Genomic DNA, 26,972 nt, shown 5'->3' with positions numbered 1-26,972 from the left:
CTTCCTATACCTCCTCGTCAGCAGCCCCACAGAGCAGCCCCACCTTGTGGCCAAAAAGCGCGTTACAACAACACGGAAACTCATCGGACAGAAGACCTGATTTTTCCCATTTCCAAGATGGCGGCTCGTATCTAGGAAGCGTTATTGTTGCCGTTTTCAAACATGGCGCCCGAAGTCTGCAGGCCCCGCCTTACAGAAGTTGTCGGAGGACGTTACGTGTGACGTCCGCTGCTGAGCCCGACAAGAAGCGATAACGGAGGACGAGATCTACGCAGCATGAATGTGAAGCGGAGCCGGGACCGGCTGTACAGCACTCGGTGCTGCGGCTGCTGTCATGTCCGGACCGGGACCATCATCCTGGGCACCAAGTACATGGTAAGGGCCGGCAGTGACACTTCATGTAGCCGGGGCAAAGGAGGAGCCCCGGGGGTAGCTGCTACTGAGGCAGGAAAGTGAGGGGGGCACAGGACTGGTGTACACGAGGGTGAGGGGGGCACAGGACTGGTGTACACGAGGGTGAGGGGGGCACAGGACTGGTGTACACGAGGGTGAGGGGGGCACAGGACTGGTGTACACGAGGGTGAGGGGGGCACAGGACTGGTGTACACGAGGGTGAGGGGGGCACAGGACTGGTGTAGACGAGGGTGAGGGGGGCACAGGACTGGTGTAGACGAGGGTGAGGGGGGCACAGGACTGGTGTAGACGAGGGTGAGGGGGGCACAGGACTGGTGTAGACGAGGGTGAGGGGGGCACAGGACTGGTGTAGACGAGGGTGAGGGGGGCACAGGACTGGTGTAGACGAGGGTGAGGGGGGCACAGGACTGGTGTAGACGAGGGTGAGGGGGGCACAGGACTGGTGTAGACGAGGGTGAGGGGGGCACAGGACTGGTGTAGACGAGGGTGAGGGGGGCACAGGACTGGTGTAGACGAGGGTGAGGGGGGCACAGGACTGGTGTAGACGAGGGTGAGGGGGGCACAGGACTGGTGTAGACGAGGGTGAGGGGGGCACAGGACTGGTGTAGACGAGGGTGAGGGGGGCACAGGACTGGTGTAGACGAGGGTGAGGGGGGCACAGGACTGGTGTAGACGAGGGTGAGGGGGGCACAGGACTGGTGTAGACGAGGGTGAGGGGGGCACAGGACTCCAGCGGTGTTGTCTGGGCTATCCTGTGCCCATTTTGCATACCCCGGGAACACGACGGCTCTTATTTCTCTTGGCAGCAGATTCCTGCTGTTCTGTAACTTTAGGGACGACCCCCAGGGGTCGCCGTTATTGTAGCTGTGGTGTAAATCTGTAATGCTCATCTTCTAACATGGACGCTGTATCTTCATGCTGAAAGAGCACTTATTCCTGCAGGATCAACCCTATTAAACCAGGTCTACTGCCTGGCAGGGTTGATCCTATTTCCTGGATTGTGAAAATCAGTCGCTGCGCTCCCAAGAAAAGACTTCTTCTTTAGGCTGCCTGCCCACGATGCGGATTACGTGCGTTTTATTAGCGCAGATTTTCGTGAGGAACAACAAGAACCGTGTAAAAGTAAAATCTGCGGAGACCTTCTGTTATTACACCTGTGCAGGCGCTCTGGGGCAAAAGAGAGCCTTGGTGCACTGGGGGCGGGGCCTGGTCAGCCAGTAGTGGCCACGCCCCTGGGGCACTGGGGGGCGGGGCCTGGTCAGCCAGTAGTGGCCACGCCCCCGGGGCACTGAGGGGGGGGGAGGGTTGGCCACCGATACATGGGGGCCCTTAGGTTTAGTAGGGGGACGCACGGACCTGAAGGCTTCCCATGTGCCGCAGTATGATACCATAGTCTCCGGGGGAGGATTTCGCTGTAATAGTCCGGGTCTACAGCGGGCAGTGAGGGCCATATTCCTAATCCGTGCGCCTTCATCTTGACTTCTAAGCATGTTGCTTTGGCCCCTGGTGTAATATAGCAGAGGGCTGAGGTCTGCAGTAACCTGCCGATGTACGGCGGTGTAATGTCCTCCGACCTTCACCCCAGTAGAGTCGTTCTGCTGCTGGGAATCCTCCGGCGCTCGTTCTCTCCTGCCCACGACGTCGGCTTGTCCCCCTGTACAGTGACCTCCGAGTACCGTCCTCGTGTCCTGGATAAAGGACTGGGGAGATCTTGTCCATGAAAGTCCTTAGTAGCCACGTACCTGTGAGCAGCAATGTTTCAGTTCCCTGGCAGCAAGCAGAGACTTTACAATGGGAGAGATTTCAGAATTTCCTCTGTTATCCTCGAGCTCGTTGGCTGGTTAGCCGTGACATTTTCACGGACATTGTCCATTGTTCCTTGCTTTGTATTGCATGACGTCTTTGGCAGCCTCGCAGGGAGTCCTTTCCAGACGGATGCTAACCTAAAAGCATTGGGAGAAACTCAAGAGACCGGTGTCTGCTTCTCTTCTGAATGGGAAATCCTCATGTTGCATGTCGGCTGCCATTCACTGGATGCCCCTGCACGATCCTATAGAAAGCCTGCGGATATATTTTGGTTGGGGGGGGGCGGAATAATCGAATTGTAGGATGGGGGCCAGGCCGTAGGTGACCAGTTTGGTTATGATGGTTACCAGTGCAGAGCAGCAGAGACCTCCATGGATGTGGTTGGCACTTGTCAGGAGCCGCCTGACCGTCACCCATCGGTGCCTAGGAAAGGGGAAGCGAGAGTCACAGATGGGACCTGTTTGAGGCTGGTGCAACCAGAAGCGGGTGCGCCTCCTGCACACGACCCGATCCGTCGCGGATCCGCAAAATACAGATGCGGTCCATGTGCATCCTGCAACTATATTCTTGTCTGCAAAATGGAGAATAGGACAGGATCTATCATTTGCAGCCCGGCCTCAGAGATGCGGACAGCACACGGATAGTATCTGTGTGTTTCCGCTTTTTATTTTTTGTGGCGCCTCAGAAATGAATGGGCCCGTGTGCAATCCGCAAAAAAAAAAACGCGCAGCTTTAGGGCAGGGTTACACGTTGCCTCTTTAAAAATGTACGTGTTTTACCACTATTGCTGCACTTCTGTAATCGCAGTGTGGGAATTGCCTGCGCAGTTTTTACAGGGAAACGCGTTAAAAAAAATAAAAAAGCAAACATAATCAGCACAACGGCATCGTGTAAACCCGCCATCGGGCAAACCACACCGCCATTAGGCCTCTTGCACACGACCGTATGGCTCTTTCAGTATTTTGCGGTCCGCAAAAAATACGGGTGGCGTCCGAGTGCCTTCCGTTTTTTTTTTTTTTAGTTTTTTTTTGTGGATCCATTGAAATGAATGGTTCCGTATACGGAATACAAAAAACAGAACGTAAATGGGGGGGGGGGGGGGGGAATGTTTGTGTGGATGAGGCCTTACAGTCAGCAACCAGTTAACACTCTATTAGCAGATTGTGCAGAGGGTTTGTGTAGGGCGAGGCCACACGGGCGACAGTATGGTAGAAAACCGCTGTTGGTTGGTAGATGACTGCGGATTTTCTGATGACACAGACGAGGCCATCTAACAGTGACTCTGTACGATTTTCAGCTGCGTCATGGCCGTGTCTGTGCCGCCCAGTGTGGGCTCACCCTTATCAGGTCCCGTTCTGCCGCTTCTCGGGTCCTGTTGCGTGTTGATTTCCCCCTGTGCGTTGCAGAAAGTAAAATCTGCAATAGAAAGTCCACAGCTAGCCTGGGATCCACTACAGAGGGTTAATTTTCCTAGGGCCAGTTTCACACACGCGTTTGGTCCAGGGAACACGCTGCATATGACGGCCGCACTAAACGCTGCTCCTCCTCCGTATTTAGGAGGCTGTGAGCTCCTGCCTGACCGCGGGGTCTGCTGTACTGACGGTTGGAGCGCGGTGTTGTGGTGCTGTGTATGTCCTGGAGGGCGATTCCTATACGGAGTATGCTCCTGATTGCAGGGCTCGTAGTCTAGTAGGACCTTGACTTTGCCCCCGAGCCACTGGTTTCTGCAGGTAACGACCTTGAGGAGAGACCCGTCAGGGCAGTCTTCTCACTGAATACCAGCATTTCTTAGCAAAACCAGTTTCCTTGAGTTTTTTTTTAAACTTTTTTATTTCCTGTTAAACCATTTGTGTTCCTGTTGCTCTGGAGAAGTCCTTCAAAGTTCACTGACCCCTTAAAGGGGTTATAAAGCCACCCCCTCCCCCTCCTCCCACAGCAGTTTTACTTATGGCCTTGAAGGGGCTCAGCCTTAGGCCTCGATGGACACGAACGCTGTTTGGGTCCACATCTGAGCCGCATTTTTTCCGGACGCATTCACTTCAATGGGGCGCCAAAAGATGCGGACAGAACACCGTGTGCTGTCTGCATCTGTACCTCCGTTCCGCGGCCCCCTAAAAAAAAAAAAAGACAAGGATAGGACTGTTCTATTGAGGGTGGAAGGCACACGGCCGATACATGTAAGTGGCTTTTTTTCTCTCCTTTAGGCCTCATGTCACAAATTGCAAACCGTGTGCATGAGGCCTAAAGGAGAGAAAAAAAGCCACTTACATATTCACGGACATCTGTGGATCTAAGTGTAACATCACGTGCACCGCTGCAGCCATTCACTGGCTTCAGTGGTCATGTGCTGCTTGGTGTACAGGGATCCTCTGCTGGAGTGGATCGCAGGTGAAAAGGTAAGTGGCTTTTTTCTTTTTTTTAGGGCCTCATGCACACGGCCGTACCATGTTTTGCTGTCTGAAAATCGCAAACCCTCAAAACACGGATACCGGCCATGTGCGTTCCGCCCTCAATAGACCAGTCCTATGCTTGACTGATATGGACAATAATAGGACATGTTCAATTTCGTTTTTTTGCAGGGCCGCGGAACGGACATACGGATGCAGACAGCACACGGAGGGCTGTCCGCCTCTTTTGCGGCCCCTATTGAAGTGGATGGGTCCGCATCCGAGCCACAAAAAATGTGGTACAAATACGGACCCAAACAACGTTCGTGTGCATGAGGCCTTGGGCTACTTTCACACTTGCGTTGTTGTTTCCAGTATTGGGATCCGGCAGAAGATCTCAATACCAGAAAAAAACCGTTTCCGTTTAGTCCTCATGCATTCTGAATGGAAGAGATCCGTTCAGGATGCATCAGGGCGTCTTCCGTTCCGTTTTGTGACCGGACACAAAACCACTGCAGGCTGTGTTTTTTGTGTCCGGTCATAAAAACGGGGGGGGGGGGGGAAAAACTGATCCGTCACCCATTGACTATCAATGTATTTAGTGACCGATCTGTTTATTTTTCGGTTTTGATTTCACACGACCGCATCCTAACCGAACGGATGTATGCTGGTGTGCTAAATCAAAACTGATCCGTTTAATTCCGGTATTGCGATCCTCTGCCGGATCTCAATACCGGAAAACAACAACGCAAGTGTGAAAGTAGCCTTAGGGTCCGCAAAATGGGTCCGCATCCGTTCTGCAATTTTGTGGAACAGGTGCGGACCCATTCATTTTCAATGGGGCCGGAATGTGCTGTCCGCATCCGCACTTCCGGATCTGAGATTCTGTTCCACAAAAAAATAGAACATGTCCTATTTTTGTCTGCAATTGCGGACAAGAAAGGGGCATTTTCTATGAGCGTGCCGGCGATGTGCGGTCCGCAAAACACATACGGCCGTGTGAATGGAGCCTTAGGCTGAGCACTTTCAGGGCTAGAAGGAACTGTTGTGGGGTAGGACAACCATGGTCACAAATGATCAAATGCAACGAGCCAGTGGTGTAAACTGTAAATCCGCAGGATGGCGATTTTATGTTGCGGATTTTCACCACAGAATTAGTTTTTTGCAATACATAAGGAGATATTCACGCCATGACCTCCGTGGTGCATCCATGAAGATGTCCATAAAGAAGCCGTGTGTCCGCTCTTTGCCCTCCCCGTGCCATCCCTATACCCCATACACTGCTAGGCCGAAAATACATTTTCAGAGCATCTCCTAGCATCAACCCGTGGAAAGCACGTCCATGTTTCTGCGGTTTTCACTGACCCATAGACTGTAATGTGGGCGAGGGATCCGTAATCATGGGCAAAAAGAGGGTGTGCTTCTGAGATGTCGCCACAGACCCACACTCTGTGGGAAAACCACTGATGTGTGACTGTGGCTACGTGAGCGGTGGAGGAGGCCTGAAGCCGGCCAGACTCCGCGCCTCGCTTTCACTCAGATGGACTATTTGCCGTGGACACGGAGCACTTCTGCCACAGTCTTCCATCGTGGTGACAAACGTGCTCCGTGTTTCCACGATTTCGGAAGACTGCGGCAAAACTACCAGCGGATGTGGCATGTGAGCGTAGGCTAATAAATTACGTTTTTCTTGAAATTGTATGAATTTTTTGCTTTAATCCTACTTTCTGACAAGGATCAGAATGAATCTGTTTGAAGTCCTTTTAACCTTCCATTGACGTCTGATGATGGTGTTTTCTGGACACACGTGACTGATGAATGCAGTGGGACTGGTTTCTGTCAGTAATGGGACGCTGTGATTGAACTTGAGAAAACAATTGGAAGGACTTTCTGAATGGACTACTACCCTCAGGATCCGGTGTATGTAGAGGGACGCTGGCGCAGGGTCGGGTGTATGTAGAGGGACGCTGGCGCAGGGTCCGGTGTATGTAGAGGGACGCTGGCGCAGGGTCCGGTGTATGTAGAGGGACGCTGGCGCAGGGTCCAGTGTATGTAGAGGGACGCTGGCGCAGGGTCCAGTGTATGTAGAGGGACGCTGGTGCAGCGGTGTGCGATGTGCTGCACTGGCTGAGCTTTTGCATGTGTTTCTAGGGGTTGTCCAGCCTTCAGTAAGTGATGGCTTATCCTCAGGAGGCAGTGGGGGCCGTGCGCTCCCTGCACTACATAGTACATAAGGCTGAGAAAAGCCCTCTGTCTATCCAGTTCGGCCTGTTATCCTGCAAGTTGATCCAGAGGAAGGCAAAAAACCCTGTGAGGTAGAAGCCAATTTTCCCCACTTTTGGGGAATAAAAAATTCCTCCCCGACTCCAATCAGGCAATCAGAATAACTCCCTGGATCAACGACCCCTCTCTAGTAACTATAGCCTGTAATATTATTACGCTCCAGAAACACATCCAGGCCCCTCTTGAATTCCTTTATTGTACTCACCATCACCACCTCCTCAGGCAGAGAGTTCCATAGTCTCACTGCTCTTACCGTAAAGAACCCTTTTCTATGTTTGTGTACAAACCTTCTTTCCTCCAGACGCAGAGGATGTCCCCTCGTCACAGTCACAGTCCTGGGGATAAATAGATGATGGGAGAGATCTCTGTACTGACCCCTGATATATTTATACATAGTAATTAGATCTCCCCTCAGTCGTCTTTTTTCTAAAGTGAATAACCCTAATGTTGATGATCTTTCTGGGACCTGTAGTCCACCCATTCCAGTTATTACTTTAGTTGCCCTCCTCTGGACCCTCTCCAGCTCTGCTATGTCTGCCTTGTTCACAGGAGCCCAGAACTGTACACAGTACTCCATGTGTGTTCTGACCAGTGATTTGTAAAGTGGTAGGACTATCTTCTCATCACGGGCATCTCTGCCCCTTTTGATGCAACTCATTATCTTATTGGCCTTGGCAGCAGCTGCCTGACACTGGTTTCTACAGCTTAGTTTGCGGTTCACTACAATGCTGACAGTGCGGTGTAGCTCCAGTGCCGGTGATGCAGGGTGTTGAACCCCTGTCCATCATCTTGAAGACAAGCGACCACTTACTAAATGCTGGACAACCCCTTTAACATCACATGGCAACCCGACTTCCCACACCCCCGATGTTTGAAGAGAAAGAAGAGCTCATAAGAATGTTGCCTTCTTTTCATCGTTTACCTGCTCGCCGTCACAGCCGCAGAGGTGTAATTACAACTATGGCGTTCTATTCACTTCTATGGGTCTGCTGCTTCTATTCAAGTGAGGTCCACAGAGCCATCCCATTGAAACTCTTTACAGATATGCCATGACCTGGATAAATGAGAACCTTCACAGACATATTGCATCCCATTGAAGTTAATGGGGACGTCATAGTTGTAATTGCACTGCGGTTGCAATGGCGAGCAGGTAAACAATGAAGAGAAGGCAGCGCTCGTACGAGCTGTGCCTTCTCTTCAAACATCTGATCGGTGGGGGTGCTGGCAGACAGACACCTGCCGAGGGCAGGTCATCAATATAAAAAAGCGGACAACCCCTTAAAGGGTTATTCCAGCCTTAAAGAGGACCATTCACTAGAATAGAAAATCTAAACCAAGTATACAGACATGTGGAGCGGCGCCCAGGGATCTCCCTGCACTTACTGTTATCCCTGGGCGCCGCTCCGTTCGCCCGCTATGCCCTCCGGTATCTTCATAGCTAGGCTCCACCCAGGGGAACCTGCCGGCGTCTCATTCTCCTATGCTGTAGCGCTGGCCAATCGCAGCGCTCAGCTCATAGCCTGAGAGAAAAAAAAGCCTCTCAGGCTATGAGCTGAGCGCTGCGATTGGCCAGCGCTACAGCATAGGAGAATGAGACGCCGGCAGGTTCCCCTGGGTGGAGCCTAGCTATGAAGATACCGGAGGGCATAGCGGGCGAACGGAGCGGCGCCCAGGGATAACAGTAAGTGCAGGGAGATCCCTGGGCGCCGCTCCACATGTCTGTATACTTGGTTTAGATTTTCTATTCTAGTGAAAGGTCCTCTTTAAAGTCATATTTTAAGTTGAGGTGGACTTCTGGCACCCCACCGATCTGTTATTACTGATCTATCCTGAGGATGGGTAATCAATATAAAAAAAAATTGGACAACCCCTTTAAGCAACTTCTTACATTTGACCAGTTCTGTGCTGTACCTAAAAGAAATCCACTCGCCTGCCACGCGTTTCTAGTAAAGCGGCTCCTCTCAGGGATGCTTGCAGTCCCAGACCTGGACAGCCGCTCACTAGCTTCAGCGGCGAGGTCACCTGGCGGCATTTCGCTGTGACTGGCTGCAGCTCCATATGTGACCCAGTCTGGATTTGTACTGGGACCAGAAGCATCGCTGCGGAGTCCTTTGTTTAGGTACAGCACAGTACTGGCCCAGTGCTGAAATACGCCAAGAAGGAAACTTTTACACTGCTGGAAAAATGTTGCATGTTAATTAAAAATGTAATACATTATGCATATAGTCTTAAAGGACTTTTCTGGGTGTTTAATATTGATGGCCTGTCCTCAGGCCATCTGATTGGTGGGTGTGTAGGGTGCTGGACACGCACCGATCAGCTGTTTGAATAGGCCACGGTGCTGTACCGATCCAGCGTTGCCGATCCGTCCTCTTCCCCGGTTTGCAGCCGGGGACGTACAGTTTTGGCTGCAGTGGTATGTAGGACTTTGCTGCTGCAGCCAGAGCAATACGCCATTACTGCAGCCTGGGGGGAGGACGGGGCGGATCACAGGAGCAAGGTCGTTACTGGGGTTTCAAGTGTGGATTAGGAGTGGACGAGCCGTTCTGGGTTTTCTTAGTTTTTTTAACTTGCCAGACCTCTCTTGATTCAGGATATGCTACGGCAAATCTGCAGCATTGTACAATACCTGGAAAGTGCATGAGATATTAAAGGGGTATTCCCATCTGAGACAATGGGGGTATATCGCTAGGATATGTCCCCGTTGTCTGATAGGCGCTGGGAATGGAGCGGGGAAGGTGGTGGCCGAATTAATCGTACCACGCGCTCTCCCCATAGAAGAGAATGGGAGCGTACTGCGCTTGCCCGGCCACCGCTCCTATTCATTTCTATGGGGGCCGACGGCTAATTTCGGTGGCCCCATAGAAATGAATGGAGCACATTGCACCCTCCACAACATTCGGGGCTCTGTTCTCGGTGTAGGTGCGGGTGGGACAATGGGGGCATATCCTGACGATGGGAAAACTCCTTTAAGCCATTCACCTTCTGCATATATATATATATATATATATATATATATATAATCTATCCACAGCGTGGTTGGGTCTGCAGTACAGAACTGAAGGTTTATGCTGCGGCTCTCCGCCGTGGATTTCACACTTTGCAATAGAGAAAGTGAAATCTACATTTCGGGACTAATACCGCATGTAATTCCTGTGTCCCGTGTGCGGCCGCTCCGTACCAGCGACGAGATTCCGCTCTTGCTCCTTTTTTTTTCACAACTTTAATTTTTTGCCTTGCACAGTGAGAAATCGGCGTCCAAATCCGTGTATAACTAACGTGGAATTCGGCGTGCATTGGTGGCGGACGGAGTGTGCAGCCTTTAGCATAAACCCGGAAGACCTGTAGATTTAGTGGGCAGTCTGTGAAACGCTGTGTGACGCCTCCTTTCCCTGACTGTGCCTTTGTCATAGTCCTATCTGCCGCTGTGAGTTCCCGTAGGGGACATTAGACCTGCTGGAGCTCGCAGCATCCTAGATCACTAGGGCTCCTTGAGTTTACATCACCCGGGCCGTGGTCTGTCTAGGAAATGCCGTCTGGCCAGATTCCTCTGCGTCAGTCACTGTCTTACTTTGTGTTGGTTTTGCTGGTGCGGGGCGGGTTTATTGACTTGGTTTCATAACGTGTTTCCCCTACAGATATGAGATTGTTGCCTGGGAACGGCAGAATAAAAGGCAGCTGCAGTGACACCGCGCTGGGCCTGCTGGCCAGCTACACAGCACCTCGGCATGGCTATGGGACAACCCTTCTGGTTCGGTTTTCTATATTCAGAAGGGTGCAACACAATCTTAAAGGGGCCTACGGAAACAGTCGAGCGGCCATTGCTATGCAGTTTTCATAATTCCAACCATTTCTGGCTGCTGCATGCTGGTAGCATGGGGGCGGCACTCCAGGGATAGGTGGAGGACTGTCAGACATTTATGGCATATCCTGTGGATATTACATGGGAGTAGTGTGAATATGAAGTTTTATTTCTAAGTGTCCAAGAAGTGGATCTTCATTGTGAAGTGCCCTCTGCTTTGAGCTGCTTGTGACAGGAGATCGCTGCAGCAGCTGCCACTTAGAACAGATGGGAAGGGCTATAAAGCATCTCAATACAGAGGGCAGGAGCAGAATAAAACTTCATATTCACACTACTCTTGATAAAAGCTAACAAATTGCCTTTAAATAAAAATAACTACCGAAATGAAGGTTGAGTAATTCTGGGAGTATTTAGCAGTAATTTTCCAGGGTGAGATGTTGGGATCCCACACTCGCTGGTAATTTGCACTGTATCGTTATGTATCCGCAGATCAGATCTTCACATTAGTGTTACGTTCTCTATACACCGCCGTTTTCTGGGGTATATCCCTTCTCACAGCAAATCTGATATCGAACAACCCATGTAACCTGCATGTTTTATAGGTTTTAACCTAATTCCTCTTCTTCTTTTCTTGCCTTCAGGTGGTCAACCTGCTCATGGGAATACTTCTGACTGTGAAAGTCACTCACCCCGATACCGTGCCTACAGTGGACATCCAGTATGAAGTCATTGGGAACTACTATGCCTCGGAGAAAGTGGCCGGTGAGCTTTTATCATCTAGGACAGCCGCTCCAATGTGTTGTTAAAAATGACCCTCTAGAGGGGTTGGTCCTCTCCGATATGAATGCCAATACATGGGGTGTAAGGGGGATGAAAACATGTCACCGAAAAATCTGGTTTAGATCCCGAGGCTTTAGACCAAAACTGCAGTTGTGTGCATGGGGGCCGTGGAAAGGACATACGGGTGTGATGTCTACATCTTTTGGGGCCCCATTGAGATGAATGACTTGGCAACCAATACACCAAAAAAATATTGGATTGAATGCGGGTCCGTTCATATCAATGGGGCTGCAAAAGATGCGGATAAAACATCGCCTGCTGTCCGCATCCATATGTCCGTTCTGCAGCCCCACAAAAAAATAGAACATGTCCGTTTTGAGTAAAAATGCCAGCATGCACTCACCTGGGTTCCGCGATTTGCAGACTTAGGCCTCTTTCACACGACCGTATGGCTTTTTCAGTGTTTTGCAGTCTGTTTTTCACGGATCCGTTGTTCCATTTTTTTGTTTTCGTTTCAATTCCGTTTTTCCCTATGGCACATACAGTAATTACATAGAAAAAATTGGGCTGGGCATAAAATTTTCACTAGATTGTTCCGCAAAAACGGAACGGATACGGAAGACATACGGATTAATTTCTGTATGTGATCCATTTGTGTTTTTTTTTTTTTTTTTTTTTGCGGACCCATTGACTTGAATGGAGCCGCGGAACGTGATCTGCGGCCAATAATAGGACATGTTCCATCTTTCAACGGAATGGAAATACGGAATGCATACGGAGTACATTCCTTTTTTTTTTGCATAATCATTCTGTCAGTGGAGGTCCTCGTGTGTTGTGTGCATTGGTGGCATCATATGGGTTCTGTATGACACGGTCTTGTACGTGCATTATGTGCTATTGTATCGGTACTGCACCCAGTACTAGTGAACTAAAAAGGTTATCTAACATATACATACATCACCATAATCCCTTTTAAGATACTTCAACACATTTAAAAAAGTAATAAATAAACATGAAATGATATGTAGTCACGGTCCCTCTGCTTAGTTAGTGCAGAGCTCACGCACTACTCTTAGGGTACTTTCACACTAGTGCTTTTGTTTTCGATATCTATCTAGTTCTGTCCTCTTGGCTCAATACCGGAAAAGAACTGATCAGTTTTATCCTAATGCATTCTGAATGGAGAGAAATCCGTTCAGGATGCATCAGTTTAGTCCCTCTTACGTTTTTTTTGGACGTAGAAAATACCGCAGCATGCTGGAGTTTTCTCTCCGGCCAAAAATACTGAACATATTCCGGATCCGGCATCAATTTCCTTTGAAATGTATTAGTACCGGATCCAGCATTGAGTGTTCCAGAAACACGGATCCGGCTTTCCGGTCTGCACATGCGCAGACCTTTTAAAAAATGCAAAACAAATTAATACCGGATTAGTTTTTCCAGATGACACCGGAGAGACGGATCCGGTATTTCAATGCATTTGTCAGACTGATCCGGATCCGTCTGACAAATGACATCAGTTTGCCTGCCGGAATCCTCTGCTGCAAATGTGAAAGTAACCGGAAGTAGTCCCGTTCCACAGCAGTACTAGAAGGAGTTGTTACAAACTCTCGCTGTACCATTTTTAATGAATTTCCCATAGAACTATTATGGCTATTGTGTATATCGAGAGGTTGCAGTCAGTCTTCTAGTTGGCACTTATTTAATTATTCCCTATAATACGCGCAGTGATGATTATTGCAGTCACTATCTGATCGATAAATTGAACATATGGCACAATTATCATGCGCTCTAATCGGGCAGATTACCAGAATTTCGCTGTATTTGATGTTGATCAATACCTACGTGGCTCTGGTCCGGTGTTACTGGTCTGGCTTTCAAACCGCTTGTTACCGCTCTCTGTATGAACGCTGGTGCCGGCACCTTTTTTTTTTTTTTTTTTTTTTTTTTTTTTTGCGCATGCGAGTTGACACCTTTACAGCGCTGACTTTGTTCTTTGGCCTCGTGCTGTGCTTTTAAGACACCAAACGCGTTTTGAAACCACACGGGTTTCTTCAGTGGTCAAAGGTATAATAAAAATAAGGGACAAAAAGTTGTTTCCTATATAGGGATAACGCAACCTTCAAAATCTGGACCGAACCATATCCGATCGGTAGTATTATTCAAAACCTGGACCGGACTACAGATGATCGCTTTTCTGATACAACGTTCAGACATTGCGATTGTGTGATCCAGATTTATCAGATAGTATTGCGTTGAATATATTACATGCAATCTCCATCTTTATTACACACAACATATACAGCTCAAGCTATAAAAACTGCTGTATGTTTTATTTGGACACAGCTATTACGAATTGAAAAATTTTATATTTAAATATTGTCTCCGCTTTTCGCTATTGAGCAGGTCCACCGCATACCATTCCGCCCTCCACCGCCAGGGGCACCGCCAAGGCCTTTGCGGATTTAAGATCCTGCATTTTAGAGATCGAGATGCAATTTTAAAAGGCGCAAGAGACTGTGCAGATCTTGCTATAAGTGGACATGGCATTTTCCTGTTTCCTGACTTCTCTGCTGAAGTCCAGAAAAGGAGAGCGCGTTTCTTAGAAGTCAATAAACGGCAGAGAGCCCTACTCAATGATATATCCTGCCAGATAGAGAGTGGTGGCGAAAGGGAGGACGCATATGTTCGACAATCCGGATGTGGCGTGTCAATGGCTGGATGCACACGAGAAGGATCTCCGTGGCAACTCCTGAAGAGAAAAAAAAAAATGATTATAGAATATGAAATTCTATATCTGAAGGTCGTCTGAGTCGCTGAGGACCAAAGAGACATGTACTAGTTCCTCATAGTTATATCCTTGCCGAGTTAATGTTGCTATGAGAATGATTGGGGAGTGCCCTTATGTTCGGGGTGGGAGGGGGGGCCGGGCCCCTTTCGATCCTCGGCCTTGACCGTTTAAGGTTGTTCTACGGTATGGCAATAATAAGGAAAGTCGGGGCCCGGTAGGAACCGGTCTATTGTCAGTCTTGGTGGTCTTGTATACACTAAGGGTTCAGGTAATTTTTGTACCCCAGTTTCTCTGCTATAGAGAAATGTCTGTTTTGTGTTTTGGTTTAGTGGGGGGAGGGGGGGTATGGAGGGGAGAGAGTATGTGATTGATGTTGGGCCATATTGTGGCTCCCCGGGGGTAGGCGGCGGCAGGAGAATGATGTGGTGGAACTGGTTTGCAGACATCCCAACCTGCAAAAACTCATTTCAGGGATTTTTTTTTTTTTTTTCTTTCACAAACTTTTTATTACATTTTCCAAACATATGCAGTATCTGCACACTTTGCTCTATGGTGTGGAGGACGGGGCTCATTACCCTGCCCCAAATTATCCTATTTATGTATATGATTAAAGGGATTCTGTCACCACCTATAAGCCCTGTGAGCTAAACATATGCTCATGTCCAGGGCAGCATTCTGATGTCTAAGGTGGCCTTATAAAAGCTATTTGTGGCTTTATTATGCGGAAAAACAGGTTTGACTAACCTGTCAATCATTGAATTAAGGTGCCCAAGCAGGGGAGGTCTGTGGATGCATGGTGCCCGGCCGCATGCATCGACGTTCGTGCCCAGCACCGCCTTCTACTCCTCAGTGCCGCCTCTCCCTCCTCCTCCCGCTTTGCACAGGCTCAGCCTGATGCGCCGTTGCGGACTGATGGCATCGGCTTCTTCTTGCACTGTGCGCACGCGCCGAGAAGGGGACACTGCTACAGGTTGCCGGAAAGGTTTACTGCGAGTAAACTAGAGATGGGAAGTTCGGATCTTTCACATGGATCGGTCCATTTGAATCAGTTCATTCAAATTCATGAATCGAATCTTCGGTTCATTCGCTGAGCTGACAAGAAGCAAGTGAACCGAAGCTTAGGTTGCGCAATGCGCATGCGCGGATGCTTCGATTCACTTGCTGACTCGCTGAGTCGGCTCTTGGTCTGAGTCAGGAAGTTTATTCTTTAAAACCCTGTGTGTAATTATCTACCCCACTGTAGGGAAAAAACAAGCATCCAGGGGGGGGTGAATTTAACACTGGGGTAAATAATATAATTAAAATGGAGGGTTAAATGTGTAAATGTATTTAAAAAAAATACTTCTCTCTCAATAGTTTTATAGCTACTGAATGAGACAGAAGAAGGGATGCCTTTAACATATACAGTCGTGGCCAAAAGTTTTGAGAATGACACAAATATTAGTTTTCACAGTTTGCTGCTAAACTGCTTTTAGAGCTTTGTTTCAGTTGTTTCTGTGATGTAGTGAAATATAATTACACGCACTTCATACGTTTCAAAGGCTTTTATCGACAATTACATGACATTTATGCAAAGAGTCAGTATTTGCAGTGTTGGCCCTTCTTTTTCAGGACCTCTGCAATTCGACTGGACATGCTCTCAATCAACTTCTGGGCCAATTCCTGACTGATAGCAACCCATTCTTTCATAATCACTTCTTGGAGTTTGTCAGAATTAGTGGGTTTTTGTTTGTCCACCAGCCTCTTGAGGATTGACCACAAGTTCTCAATGGGATTAAGATCTGGGGAGTTTCCAGGCCATGGATCCAAAATGTCAACGTTTTGGTCCCCGAGCCACTTAGTTATCACTTTTGCCTTATGGCACGGTGCTCCATCGTGCTGGAAAATGCATTGCTCTTCACCAAACTGTTGTTGGATTGTTGGAAGAAGTTGCTGTTGGAGGGTGTTTTGGTACCATTCTTTATTCATGGCTGTGTTTTGGGGCAAAATTGTGAGTGAGCCCACTCCCTTGGATGAGAAGCAACCCCATACATGAATGGTCTCAGGATGCTTTACTGTTGGCATGACACAGGACTGATGGTAGCGCTCACCTTTTCTTCTCTGGACAATCCTTTTTCCAGATGCCCCAAACAATCGGAAAGAGGCTTCATCGGAGAATATGACTTTGCCCCAGTCCTCAGCAGTCCTTTCACCATACTTTCTGCAGAAGATCAATCTGTCCCTGATGTTTTTTTTGGAGAGAAGTGGCTTCTTTGCTGGCCTTCTTGACACCAGGCCATCTTCCAAAAGTCTTCGCCTCACTGTGCGTGCAGATGCGCTCACACCTGCCTGCTGCCATTCCTGAGCAAGCTCTGCACTGGTGGCACTCCGATCCCGCAGCTGAATCCTCTTTAGGAGACTATCCTGGCGCTTGCTGGACTTTCTTGGATGCCCTGAAGCCTTCTTAACAAGAATTTAACCTCTTTCCTTGAAGTTCTTGATGATCCTATAAATTGTTGATTGAGGTGCAATCTTAGTAGCCACAATATCCTTGTAGCCATTTTTATGCAACCCAATGATGGCTGCACGCGTTTCTTTGCAGGTCACCATGGTTAACAATGGAAGAACAATAATTTCAAGCATCACCCTCCTTTTAACATGTCAAGTCTGCTATTTTAACCCAATCAGCCTGACATAATGATCTCCAGCCTTTTCCTCGTCAACATTCTCACCTGAGTTAACAAGACGATTACTGAAATGATCTCAGCAGGTCCTTTAATGACAGCAATGAAATGCAGTGGAAAGGTTTTTTTGGGATTAAGTTAATTTTCATGGCAAAGAAGGACTATGCAATTCATCTGATCACTCTTCATAACATTCTGGAGTATATGCAAATTGCTATTATAAAAACTTAAGCAGCAACTTTTCCAATTTCCTATATTTATGTAATTCTCAAAACTTTTGGCCACGACTGTATATCTCCTTGAGAAGCCAATTTGACCCTAAAGGGTTAATTCAACCTGTAATCTAAACTCTGTCCTGTCTCTTCTCTTATCTCTCTGCTCTGCTATCAGTAAACCTTTCCGGAATATATTGTTTCACATGAGGGCGTCAGGGAGCCGCTATCTAATAGCGGGAGACTCCCTGAATGTCCGGGAGACTTGAGATCCCTGAGTTTAGTGATGGGTACCCTTAAGATTGTTGAGTGAAATGTAAGGGGAATGGGCCAGTCTTCTAAGATACGCTTTCTTCCATGCTCTACAAACATACCAACCTGCAATCCTCTGTCTGAGACACACCTCACTCCAGATAAAGCGTGGATGGCGCATGAGTTTCGTTCCACCTATACCGCTGACGTTCGTGGAGTCAGCATTCTCCTCCATAGAACCATTCCTTTCATGGCTAGAGACAGGTATTGATGATAAGGGAAGGTTTGTAGGTTGATCCTAGTAGCAATATATATTCCCCCGCCTTACACCAGCGAGATTCTGAAAAAAGTGTTGGCGTTCACAGCCAGATTCCCTAATGTTCCCGTACTAATGATTGGAGACTAATATGTGTATGGATAAGTCTCTTGATAAGTTCGCTCCAGCCACCCGTGTATTGGGCTCTTCACCCACCTCCTTGGCTAGATTGTTAGCGGACGTTGTGTGGGTCCTTTTGGAGGGCTAAGCATAGGAAGGAGCGGCAATATTCATGCTACTCTTCCTCACAGAACTCATTATCCAGAATTGACTTAGCGCTAGGATCCATTATCGGTGCGGATCCGTCTGTGCAGATACAAGACGGATCCGCACCGAACGCAGGTGTAAAAGTAGCCTAAACTGTAAGTAGACACCCGCCACTGCGTTCAGCAGCGTTTGTGCAGACACCGCTCTCCTTTGTCAGAATTTGCACTGTTCTCTAGTTCACCGCCAGATCCCCATTGATTGTAATGAGGTGGCATTGAAGTGAATGGGTCTGCATCCAATCGGCTACAGACCAAAACCATGGTCGTGTGCATGAGTCCTCAGACATCCCACTTCACATATATACAACACATTTTTGCTTCTATAGTAAAATATTGTGCTTTCTTATAGTTTTTGATTTTGTTTTGAAGGTCAGTATCTTTTCAGTTTAAAATGCAAAGGCTCTTATAGCATTTAAAAAATACCAGAAAAAATGTAACTTAAAAAAACACAAAAAAAAAAAATCACGAAACACTTGGCATTTGTCTTGTGATGCTACAATGTTTAGCTCAAATTAGAAATCTAGACTGATACATTGTAACAAACTGTAGCAGCCCTCAACTGTAGTTAAATGCATTGGGAAGTAAGGCTACCTTATCACTAGCGTTTTTTGCCGATCATTCATGGATCTGCAAAAACTCTTCCGTTGCAATAATACAACCGCACGCATTCGTCATGAACGGATCCGCTTGTATTATGTCTTCTGTAGCCATGATGGATCCGTCATGAACTCCATTGAAAGTCAATGGGGGGGACGGATCCGTTTTCTGCTGTCAGAGAAAAAGAATCCATCCCCATTGACTTGCATTGTGTGTCAGGACTGATCCGTTTGGCTCCACATCCCAGGACGGGCAGCAAAACACTACAAGCAGCGTTTTGGTGTCCGCCTCCAGAGCAGAATGGTGACTGAACGGAGGCAAACTGATGAATTCTGAGCAGATCCTTTTCCATTCAGAATGCATTAGGGCAAAACTGATCAGTTTTGGACCGCTTGTGAGAGCCCTGAACGGATCTCACAGATGGAAACCCAAAACGCTATTGTGAAAGTGGCCTAAGAAATGAGTGGTGTGCTTGTCCTTCTTCCTGTGTAACGTCCCGCTGACTTATTTTTCAGAAAACGCCTGCGTCCTGTTTGCCATATCCCTGCTGATGTTTACAATGAGTGCAATGATGGTTTACGGTGCAATCACAGTGAGTACCCACAAGTCATCCACATGATGGCAACTAAAGTCTATATACACCTTTTAGGGACACTTTGTCTTATGGCATTGTACTCATTTTGAGCTAAACATAATTTTTTCATTTGGTCTTTATTAAAAATGAGCCTCTTTCTCTGTACAGCCTTGAGATGCTCTTTCCAGTCATATGCTTCCTGTTAGGCTGCTCAGATGGTGGCTTCTTATCTTTGACCTTATGAACACTCGTCATAGTTCAGTTCTCATCTTACTGCTGCTATCTTTAAAGAGGATCTTTCACCGATTCTTACTCTATGAACTAAGTATACAGACATGTGGAGCGGCGCCCGGGGATCTCTCTGCACTTACTATTATCCCCGGGCGCCGCTCCGTTCTCCTGCTATGCCCTCCGGTATCTCCGTTCCCTAAGTTATGGTAGGCGGAGTCTGCCCTAGCGCTGGCCAATCGCATTGCAGAGCTCACAGCCTGGGAGAAAATAACCTCCCAGGCTGTGAGCTCTGCGCTGCGATTGGCCAGCGCTAGGGCAGACTCCGCCTACCATAATTTAGGGACTGGTATCTCCGCCTACTATAACTTAGTGAGCGGAGATACCGGAGGGCATAGCGGGAGAACGGAGCGGCGCCCGGGGATAATAGTAAGTGCAGTGAGATCCCTGGGCGCCGCTCTCCATATCTGTATAGTTAGTTCATGGGGTAAGAATCGGTGAAAGGTCCTCTTTAAACTTGTGCCTTGTCTTATGCTGAAAGGGATGGAGAGGTGGCTCTCTCCAATCACTTCAGTATATGAAAGCACGCTTACTCAGCTATTTTCAAAAGTCCTATAAAGTGCACGGAGAGTCCTGCAAATTACCACAAGAAGGCACCCTATTCTCGATAAGCGCAGGTCACAGAGGTGGACATTTATGACACATACTTTGTATATGTGATAAGTGTCCAGATGGGAATGGCCCTTGAACTCCTCACATTTTCTCTGCGGTTGCTCAATAGGAACTTTCATTGACCACTCGGTCTCCATGTCACACACAGTATTTTTTTTTTTTTCGAGACCTTTCTGCAGCTGTCCCATGGGGCTTATGTAAATGCATGCACGTGTTTCAGAAACAGCCCCATTTAGATGTCACAGAAATTTCTGCAAGCGTCTGAACATGCACTTAAACTGGTCTTGCACCTCCAGAACCCCCTACGCTTGGCTCAGTTGACCATGCATGTGGGGTAAATTGGAGTAAGCCACTGCCGGACACCTCTGTCCACTGCTTGTTTTCCATAAGGCATGTTAAAATCCATATTGATATTTAGTTTGTCAGATCCTCCTCAAAACCCCCTGACTGGGACATGTACTGGGGGTGGTGATACATGACTTGACCTGTCTTTCCCCTGCAGCACCGCGGCGGCTGGCTGATTCCCTTCTTCTGCTACCAGCTGTTTGATTTCGCCCTCACGTGCCTGCTCGCCATCAGCTCCCTCACATACCTGCCGGGAATTAAGGACTATTTGGAGCAGTTGGTAAGTGTAATCTGCTATCTGTAATGGTTCTTGTGTTGTAGTCCATGTTGAAATCTTTAGAAAAATAGAATATTAAGTGGAGATCAGGGTTCTTCGGGTTACCAATCAGACAGCCACATTGAATATGTCAACCTCCTCGTTTAAAGGGGTTTTCTGAGAGTTTTTATTGATGACCTATCCTCTGGGTAGGTCATCAGTATCTGATCGGTGGGGGTCTAACACCCTGGACCCAGCCGATCAGCTGTTTGAGAAGGCATCTGCTAACCTTGTACAGCGCCATATGTGTTTTATTGCAGCTGTGCTTGGTGCCACCGCTCAGCCCCATTCACTTCACATGGCCTAGGAAAAGCTGAATTCAAGGGAACAGAGTTTAGCCGCGCCCAGGCCAGTTGCTACTAGTCGTGACGTCACTGGGCCTGCGGTAAACAGTGAGAAGGCCGCGGCACTGCTGGAGCGCCGTTGCCTTCTCAAACTGCTGAACGACGGGGGTCCCGGGTGTCGGACCCCCGACGATCAGATGCTGATGATCTATCCAGAGGATAGATCATCAGTTTAAACAAAGTGCAGAACCCCTTTAAAGGCATCTCTTTAGCTCAGTGTTTTGAAGTAACTGGTCCTGCTGTGTGATTAGGGCAGGTTTTCTGTGTGCTAATAGGAGGGCGGCAATTTTATTTCTCCTTATGATTGCTCCCTAGACAGAGCAAACTATTATAACTGATGAAAGGTATTTGGGAAATTACTTATAATAAAGTAATATTTAAAGTGGTTCTCTGGGCTTTTTTCTATTGATGACCTATCCTCATGTGAAAGGGGCCTAAGGCTACTTTCACACTTGTGTTGTTGTTTTCTGGTATTGAGATCCGGCAGAGGATCTCAAAACCGGAAGTAAACCGTTTAGTCCTCATGCATCCACCATGGAAAGAGATCCGTTCAGGATGCATCAGGACGTCTTCCGTTCCGTTTTGTGACCAGACACACAATTGCTGCAAGCTGCGGTTTTGTGTCTGGCCTTAAAAACGGATCAGTCATTGAAAACAATGTGTCAATGGTGAGCCTACAAAAAAAACGGATCTGTCAGTCACCGATTGACTTTCAATGTATTTAACGTAACGGATGCATCCTGATGTGCAAAATCAAAACTGATCTTTTTAATTCCGGTATTGAAATCCTCTGCAGGATCTCAATACCAGAATTAACAACAAAAGTGTGAAAGTGGCCTAATTGTGTGTGTGTGTGTGTGTGTGTGTGTGGTGTGTGTGTGTGTTTTTTTTTTTTTTTTTTTTTTTTTTTTTCCCTTTTAAAAGGAATGCAGTTCCACCTATCATTTCAGGTGAAATTTTAGAATAAGCCGCCATTTGTATATATTTGAGTAATAGGTGTATTTCTGGCTTCAGCACGGTGCTTTCTTCCCCCTCCGCTGGCTCTATCTCGAATGGCCCGCTAGTGACTAAAGGATATTCTCCCAAGCTCAGGAGCACTGTACTCTTCGACACCCCCCCTCCCCCCCAGCCTGCGGATGGGTACCAACCTCTAGTGGGGGGTACTGATCAGTGGTCTGGGTGAGCTCTGTGTGTTCTCACAACCTTACCTTGTGAGATGTGCAGGAAGCTTGTCTAGAGAGAACACCCCCCAGATGTACAGGGATTCTGAGCAGTCGGTGATCATGATCACTTTCCTGTTCATTCAGACCTTCGTATTCTAGATGGCGCCGCCGCTTCTTGTATTATACACACAGATTATTTGTTGTAGTTGCCAAATTTGATCTAACTGTGGGTTCATTTACTGCCTCTACTTTCCCTCCGGGCCATCAGCTATCTCTGACTGGCTCCATTCCTGCAATCGGTTGTTGAACTTGTCCTAACTCTAAGGCTTTATTCACGTCTGTGGCCGTGCCCCTGCCATGTGAGGTTTTTGCCCTCCATGTGTCATCCATTTTTCTCAAGCATTTACTAGACCGAAAAGTGAGTTTCCAGAGCATTTCCATGCAGCGGTCCATGAAAAAAGACTCGACCCTGATGGCATCCATGTCCTGTCTGTGGTTTTCACAGACCTATAGACATTATTGGGCATGTTTGGTCCAGAAAACGGACATCTGAACAGAGCCATTGAATTCAGTAGATCAGTGTGCCGGCCGTGGCGTACACTGACGTGGGAACAAGGCCTAAGGTGTAAAAAAAAAAAACACACCTTAGAATAAAGCTGGTTCATGGTAATCACCATAAGGGTCCATTCACACGTCCGTAATGTGTTTTGCGGATCCGCAAAACATGGACACGGCCATGTGCGTTCTGCATTTTGCGGACCGCACATTGCCGGCACTAATAGAATATGCCTATTCTTGTCCGCAATTGCGGACAAGAATAGGACATGTTCTATTTTTTTCGGGAACGGAATTGCAGACCCGGAAGTGCGGGTCCGCAATTCCGTATCCGACCAGCACATCGTGCTGCCCCATAGCAATTAATGGGTCCGCAATTCCGTTCCGCAAAATGCGGAACGAAATTGCGGACGTGTGAATGGGGCCTAAGAAGTATTGGTCATTGATGGCGAAGTTGTAGTCTGACCTTCCAATAACAAATGATAAGAAAAGGTTGTGTCACAATGGAGACCATTCCTGGAAATGTCTGTCGGGGGGAGTCCTGAAGCCAATCTCCCAGAAGTAGAGAAATAACCAAACATGACTGCGGGTTTAGTGAGAACAGGAACGTGTTCCTTGGTTTTAAGATTCCCTGTTTCTCCAGTCTTCTGTGAGTATACTGGTATTATTTTTATTACTGTTTCTCTTCCAGCCGGATTTCCCATATAAAGATGACCTGCTTGCAATGGACTCCAGCTGGCTCCTCTTCATTGTCCTGTTCTCTGGGACTTTAATAATTATTCTAAAGGTAAGGATCGAAAGACGCTGTTGCTGTGTAGAGAGAGCTTCCCAGGCATTACACCATGGGCCGTGGTTACCTGCTGCTTCGGCTCAGTGTTATCGGGTGCATCCCGCATATAGTATGGCTACTCTGCGGATACCGCAAGGTCACAGTATTTTACAGTACCAGCAACGTAGATGAGATTTTAAGAGACCCTGCCCCACGATCCAACAAGCATAACCCTCTTGTGTTTTCCATGTCCAGGCCTACCTGATCAACTGTGTGTGGAACTGCTACAAGTACATCAATAACAGGAACATGCCAGAGATTGCCGTGTACCCCGCCTTTGAGACCCCTCCTCAGGTAACTACAGATGGATATGCAGTTATGTGCCAAATAATAGCAGTCTAAGGGTACTTTCACACTAGCGTTTTTCTTTTCCGGTACTGAGTTCCGTTCTGGGGCTCAATACCGGAAAAGAACTGATCAGTTTTATCCTAATGCATTCTGAATGGGGAGCAATCCGTACAGGATGCATCAGTTTAGAAGGGAGAGATTTTCCCTTTTTTTTTTTTTTTTGAACAAGCAGCGGGGAGGGGTGGGAATACTATATTTATGCATATTTGTGGATATGCTGTTGTTCAATGTAAAACCAATCAGATTGAAAAAAATATTTAATTTGACACAATATGGTGCAATTGAAAATGGATCTGTCCCCCATTGACTTTCAATGCAAGTCCGTTTTTTTTTTAAAGAATAATGCAAACGGAGCCGTTCTGAACGGATACAAGCGTTTGCATTATAGGTGCGGATCAGTCTGTGCAGATACCAGACGGATCCGCACCTAAAGCAGGTGTGAAAGTAGCCTAAAATGTCAAACAAAACCCGAAACACGTGGTAGGAAAATAAATCCTACCATCCGTGTAGATCATAGAATGACAAGCATCCGATCAGCTCAAGGGAGATCCTAGATCTTCAGTTACCTGTGAGAACTGAAACAATCGGAGACTCTTACGTGAAACCAAACTATTTGCAATAAACCCTCGTAAAGTACCAAAAAGGTTACAGTTTGCCAAAGAACACAGTGGGGGACATTTATCAATAATGACATAATTTGCACCAAAAAAAATACTAACATTACAAATGAAAAGTGGGGATTTGTTTCACCTTCTAGATCATAAGGCGCATGGCCCTTTTAAAATGTGACTTTTAAAAAAAAAATATATAAACTTAATTATCTGCCCCTTTCTCCTGATTTGCGTCATTTTAATGCCAATAGCACGAAAATGCAACTTTTCAAAAATAAAACTCAGTTTCAGCCAAACCTGCCAGACTGCACTTTTGAAACATATTTGCGACATTTCCAGTGGTAAATTGCGACTTTTTTCTCAGGCTCGGGACGTTTTTGTTCTTGTTGAATGTCAATTTACTGACAAAACCCTGTTTAGCTCATTTATATCGTCCTGTTTTGATACTTGCCTATCACTTGTTCTCGCAACAAGTTTTTTTTTTCTTTTCATAAATGCGACTTTTTACACACAACACCACCACATAAGCTGGCTTCATTGTCCGCAACAATTTGAGCCATTTCTGCCGATGATAGGATGATAAATGAGGCGTAATATGCGCCAATTTGATGGCTCCGCCCACTTTGACATTTTATAATTCCTTTCTGGCGTGATGCATACTTTGTGGTGAAAATTCTGGAGAAAACAATTGATATTTTTGGCGCAACTCCAGACACCATTCTTTTGCCGCACTTTACGCCATAATGCAACATGCTTTGTGAATGCATGCTCAACCTGCGGCCCTCCAGCTGTTGCAAAACTATAACTCCCAGCACGCCAGAACAGACTACAGCCATCAGCCTACAGCAGGGCATTGTGGGAGTTGGTTTTACAACAGCTGGAGGGCCGCAGGTTGAGCATGCCTGATGTAAAGGCTGCAGACAGTTTGTGAGACCACCCAGACATCATGGGGGTTGTCTTTGTGATGGTTCCTCTTTGATCTGTTGGGGTAAACCGAGATCATGGAAGTGAGTGGAAGGTGGTAGATGATGAATAAATGCTCAATATCCAGTGTTCTTCATAAGGATACTCCATTGCTTTGAGATTTTACACCCTGATCGCTAATGAAGAGTAGGCACATCATGAGCAGCAGGCGCGTTTAGCAACGAGCATACTTGCAGGACTCGCGTACCAGTCCTTTCGCTCTCTGATTCGGCTTCTCCGACCTTCTTCTTGTTCTCCTCAAGTTGCTCTGCTCCATCTCCTGGCAGGAGGAGTAGATGCTGGAGAAATGGAGGATAGTACAGGCACAATGGAGACTTGGGAGAGCAAGATGATCCCTGGGCAGTAACTGCAGAAGGAGAGGAGCCACAGACCCAGCCCAACCGCAACCGAGCTCTTGCGTGGACCGATAGACCTCACCTTATAGTAGCATCCGATGGGTGGTGTAACCCATGATTTTCATAGTGATTATTGCACTAACCAATACTTTTCTCTTGCAGTACATCCTACCAACGTATGAGATGGCCATAAAGATGCCAGAAAAGGAGAAGGACCCTCCCCCACCTTACATCCAAACGCAGAAGGACTCATAAACTCTCCGGTCTCCTCCCACGCTTGGCCTAGTGTTTTAATATTGCCCCTGCTCGTCCCACAGAATAAACCAACCCCCTCCCCCACCCCAATTCTGAAGAGACGTCGTTCTTTTTTATGTAACCCGACGCTTACATTGCCTTAACCTGTAACCTGAAGATGACTTACCTGTTCAGACAATCTCTTACTGATTAACGTTTACGAGGGGAAGTAGTTTTGGGGGAAGATGATGATTCTTGGTACTTTTTCTTATTTTATTATATTTCGTTGTTTTGGTTTTTATTTTGTCAGTCATTTCTCCTCGTCTGTCATTTCATGCCTTTCACTTCCGGAGAACCTTCTGACATACCGGTGACTGTGTCCTGGTGATCCGCTCAGCAGTGAAAGAGTGAATAAAATATTTTTCTTGAATAAATAAAAAAAATATATATAATTTTTATTACTATTTTAATCATTGAGAAGTAGATGGATAGCAGTTAGCTTGTAGTCTGTTACCATGGAGACATATCAGTCTGCAAAGGGGCTGAAAACGCAGTCACCTGACTGTACATCAGACGCGGATCTAAGCTCTAGGGCCAGTCCTATGCCTCGTCCACAGAAATGACTACTGGCACAAAGCCTGGTGGTTTTTGCTCAGTATTTGTCATTGTATTATTGTATATTCTGTTATCCCATTGAGGGGTGACACCCCCACTCCTTCCCCCGGGCCTGGATCCTGCAGCTGGAGGTGGTCAGAACTATGGAAACATCCACTTGATTGTGCAGTGACACTTGCTTTTATTATTATTCTAACCCCTGAAAAGCCTTTACTTTTTGTATATATATTTTTTTATATATTAAAAACAG

At 47.2% G+C, this 26,972-nt stretch overlaps 1 protein-coding gene across 1 annotated transcript; it reads left to right on the top strand.

The window, feature by feature from the left end:
* The first annotated feature begins 208 nt into the window (after positions 1 to 208).
* On the top strand, positions 209 to 26,265 carry LAPTM4A (lysosomal protein transmembrane 4 alpha). The gene is made up of 7 exons (XM_040427369.1): positions 209 to 375; positions 11,334 to 11,454; positions 19,085 to 19,161; positions 20,546 to 20,668; positions 23,458 to 23,553; positions 23,791 to 23,889; positions 26,036 to 26,265. Exons 1-7 carry the CDS (start codon positions 277 to 279, stop codon positions 26,126 to 26,128), a joined length of 708 nt encoding a protein of 235 aa, XP_040283303.1. The 5' UTR covers positions 209 to 276; the 3' UTR covers positions 26,129 to 26,265.
* The last annotated feature ends 707 nt before the right edge of the window (positions 26,266 to 26,972 follow it).

The sequence above is a fragment of the Bufo bufo genome, chromosome 4, assembly GCF_905171765.1.
Source record: "Bufo bufo chromosome 4, aBufBuf1.1, whole genome shotgun sequence".
In the NCBI taxonomy this organism is placed as follows: Eukaryota; Metazoa; Chordata; class Amphibia; order Anura; family Bufonidae; genus Bufo; species Bufo bufo.
The sequence above is the reverse complement of the archived record's forward strand: the minus strand, read 5'-3'. Positions and strand labels throughout refer to the sequence as shown.

What these genes read in the sequence shown, in the direction of transcription:
- LAPTM4A (XM_040427369.1), top strand. Translation starts at nt 277, where the DNA reads ATGAATGTGAAGCGGAGCCGGGACCGGCTGTACAGCACTCGGTGCTGC. An exon ending in TGCCTCGGAGAAAGTGGCCG is followed by an intron (nt 11,455 to 19,084) that starts GTGAGCTTTTAT and finishes CTTATTTTTCAG; the next exon opens with AAAACGCCTGCGTCCTGTTT. An exon ending in TGGTTTACGGTGCAATCACA is followed by an intron (nt 19,162 to 20,545) that starts GTGAGTACCCAC and finishes TTTCCCCTGCAG; the next exon opens with CACCGCGGCGGCTGGCTGAT.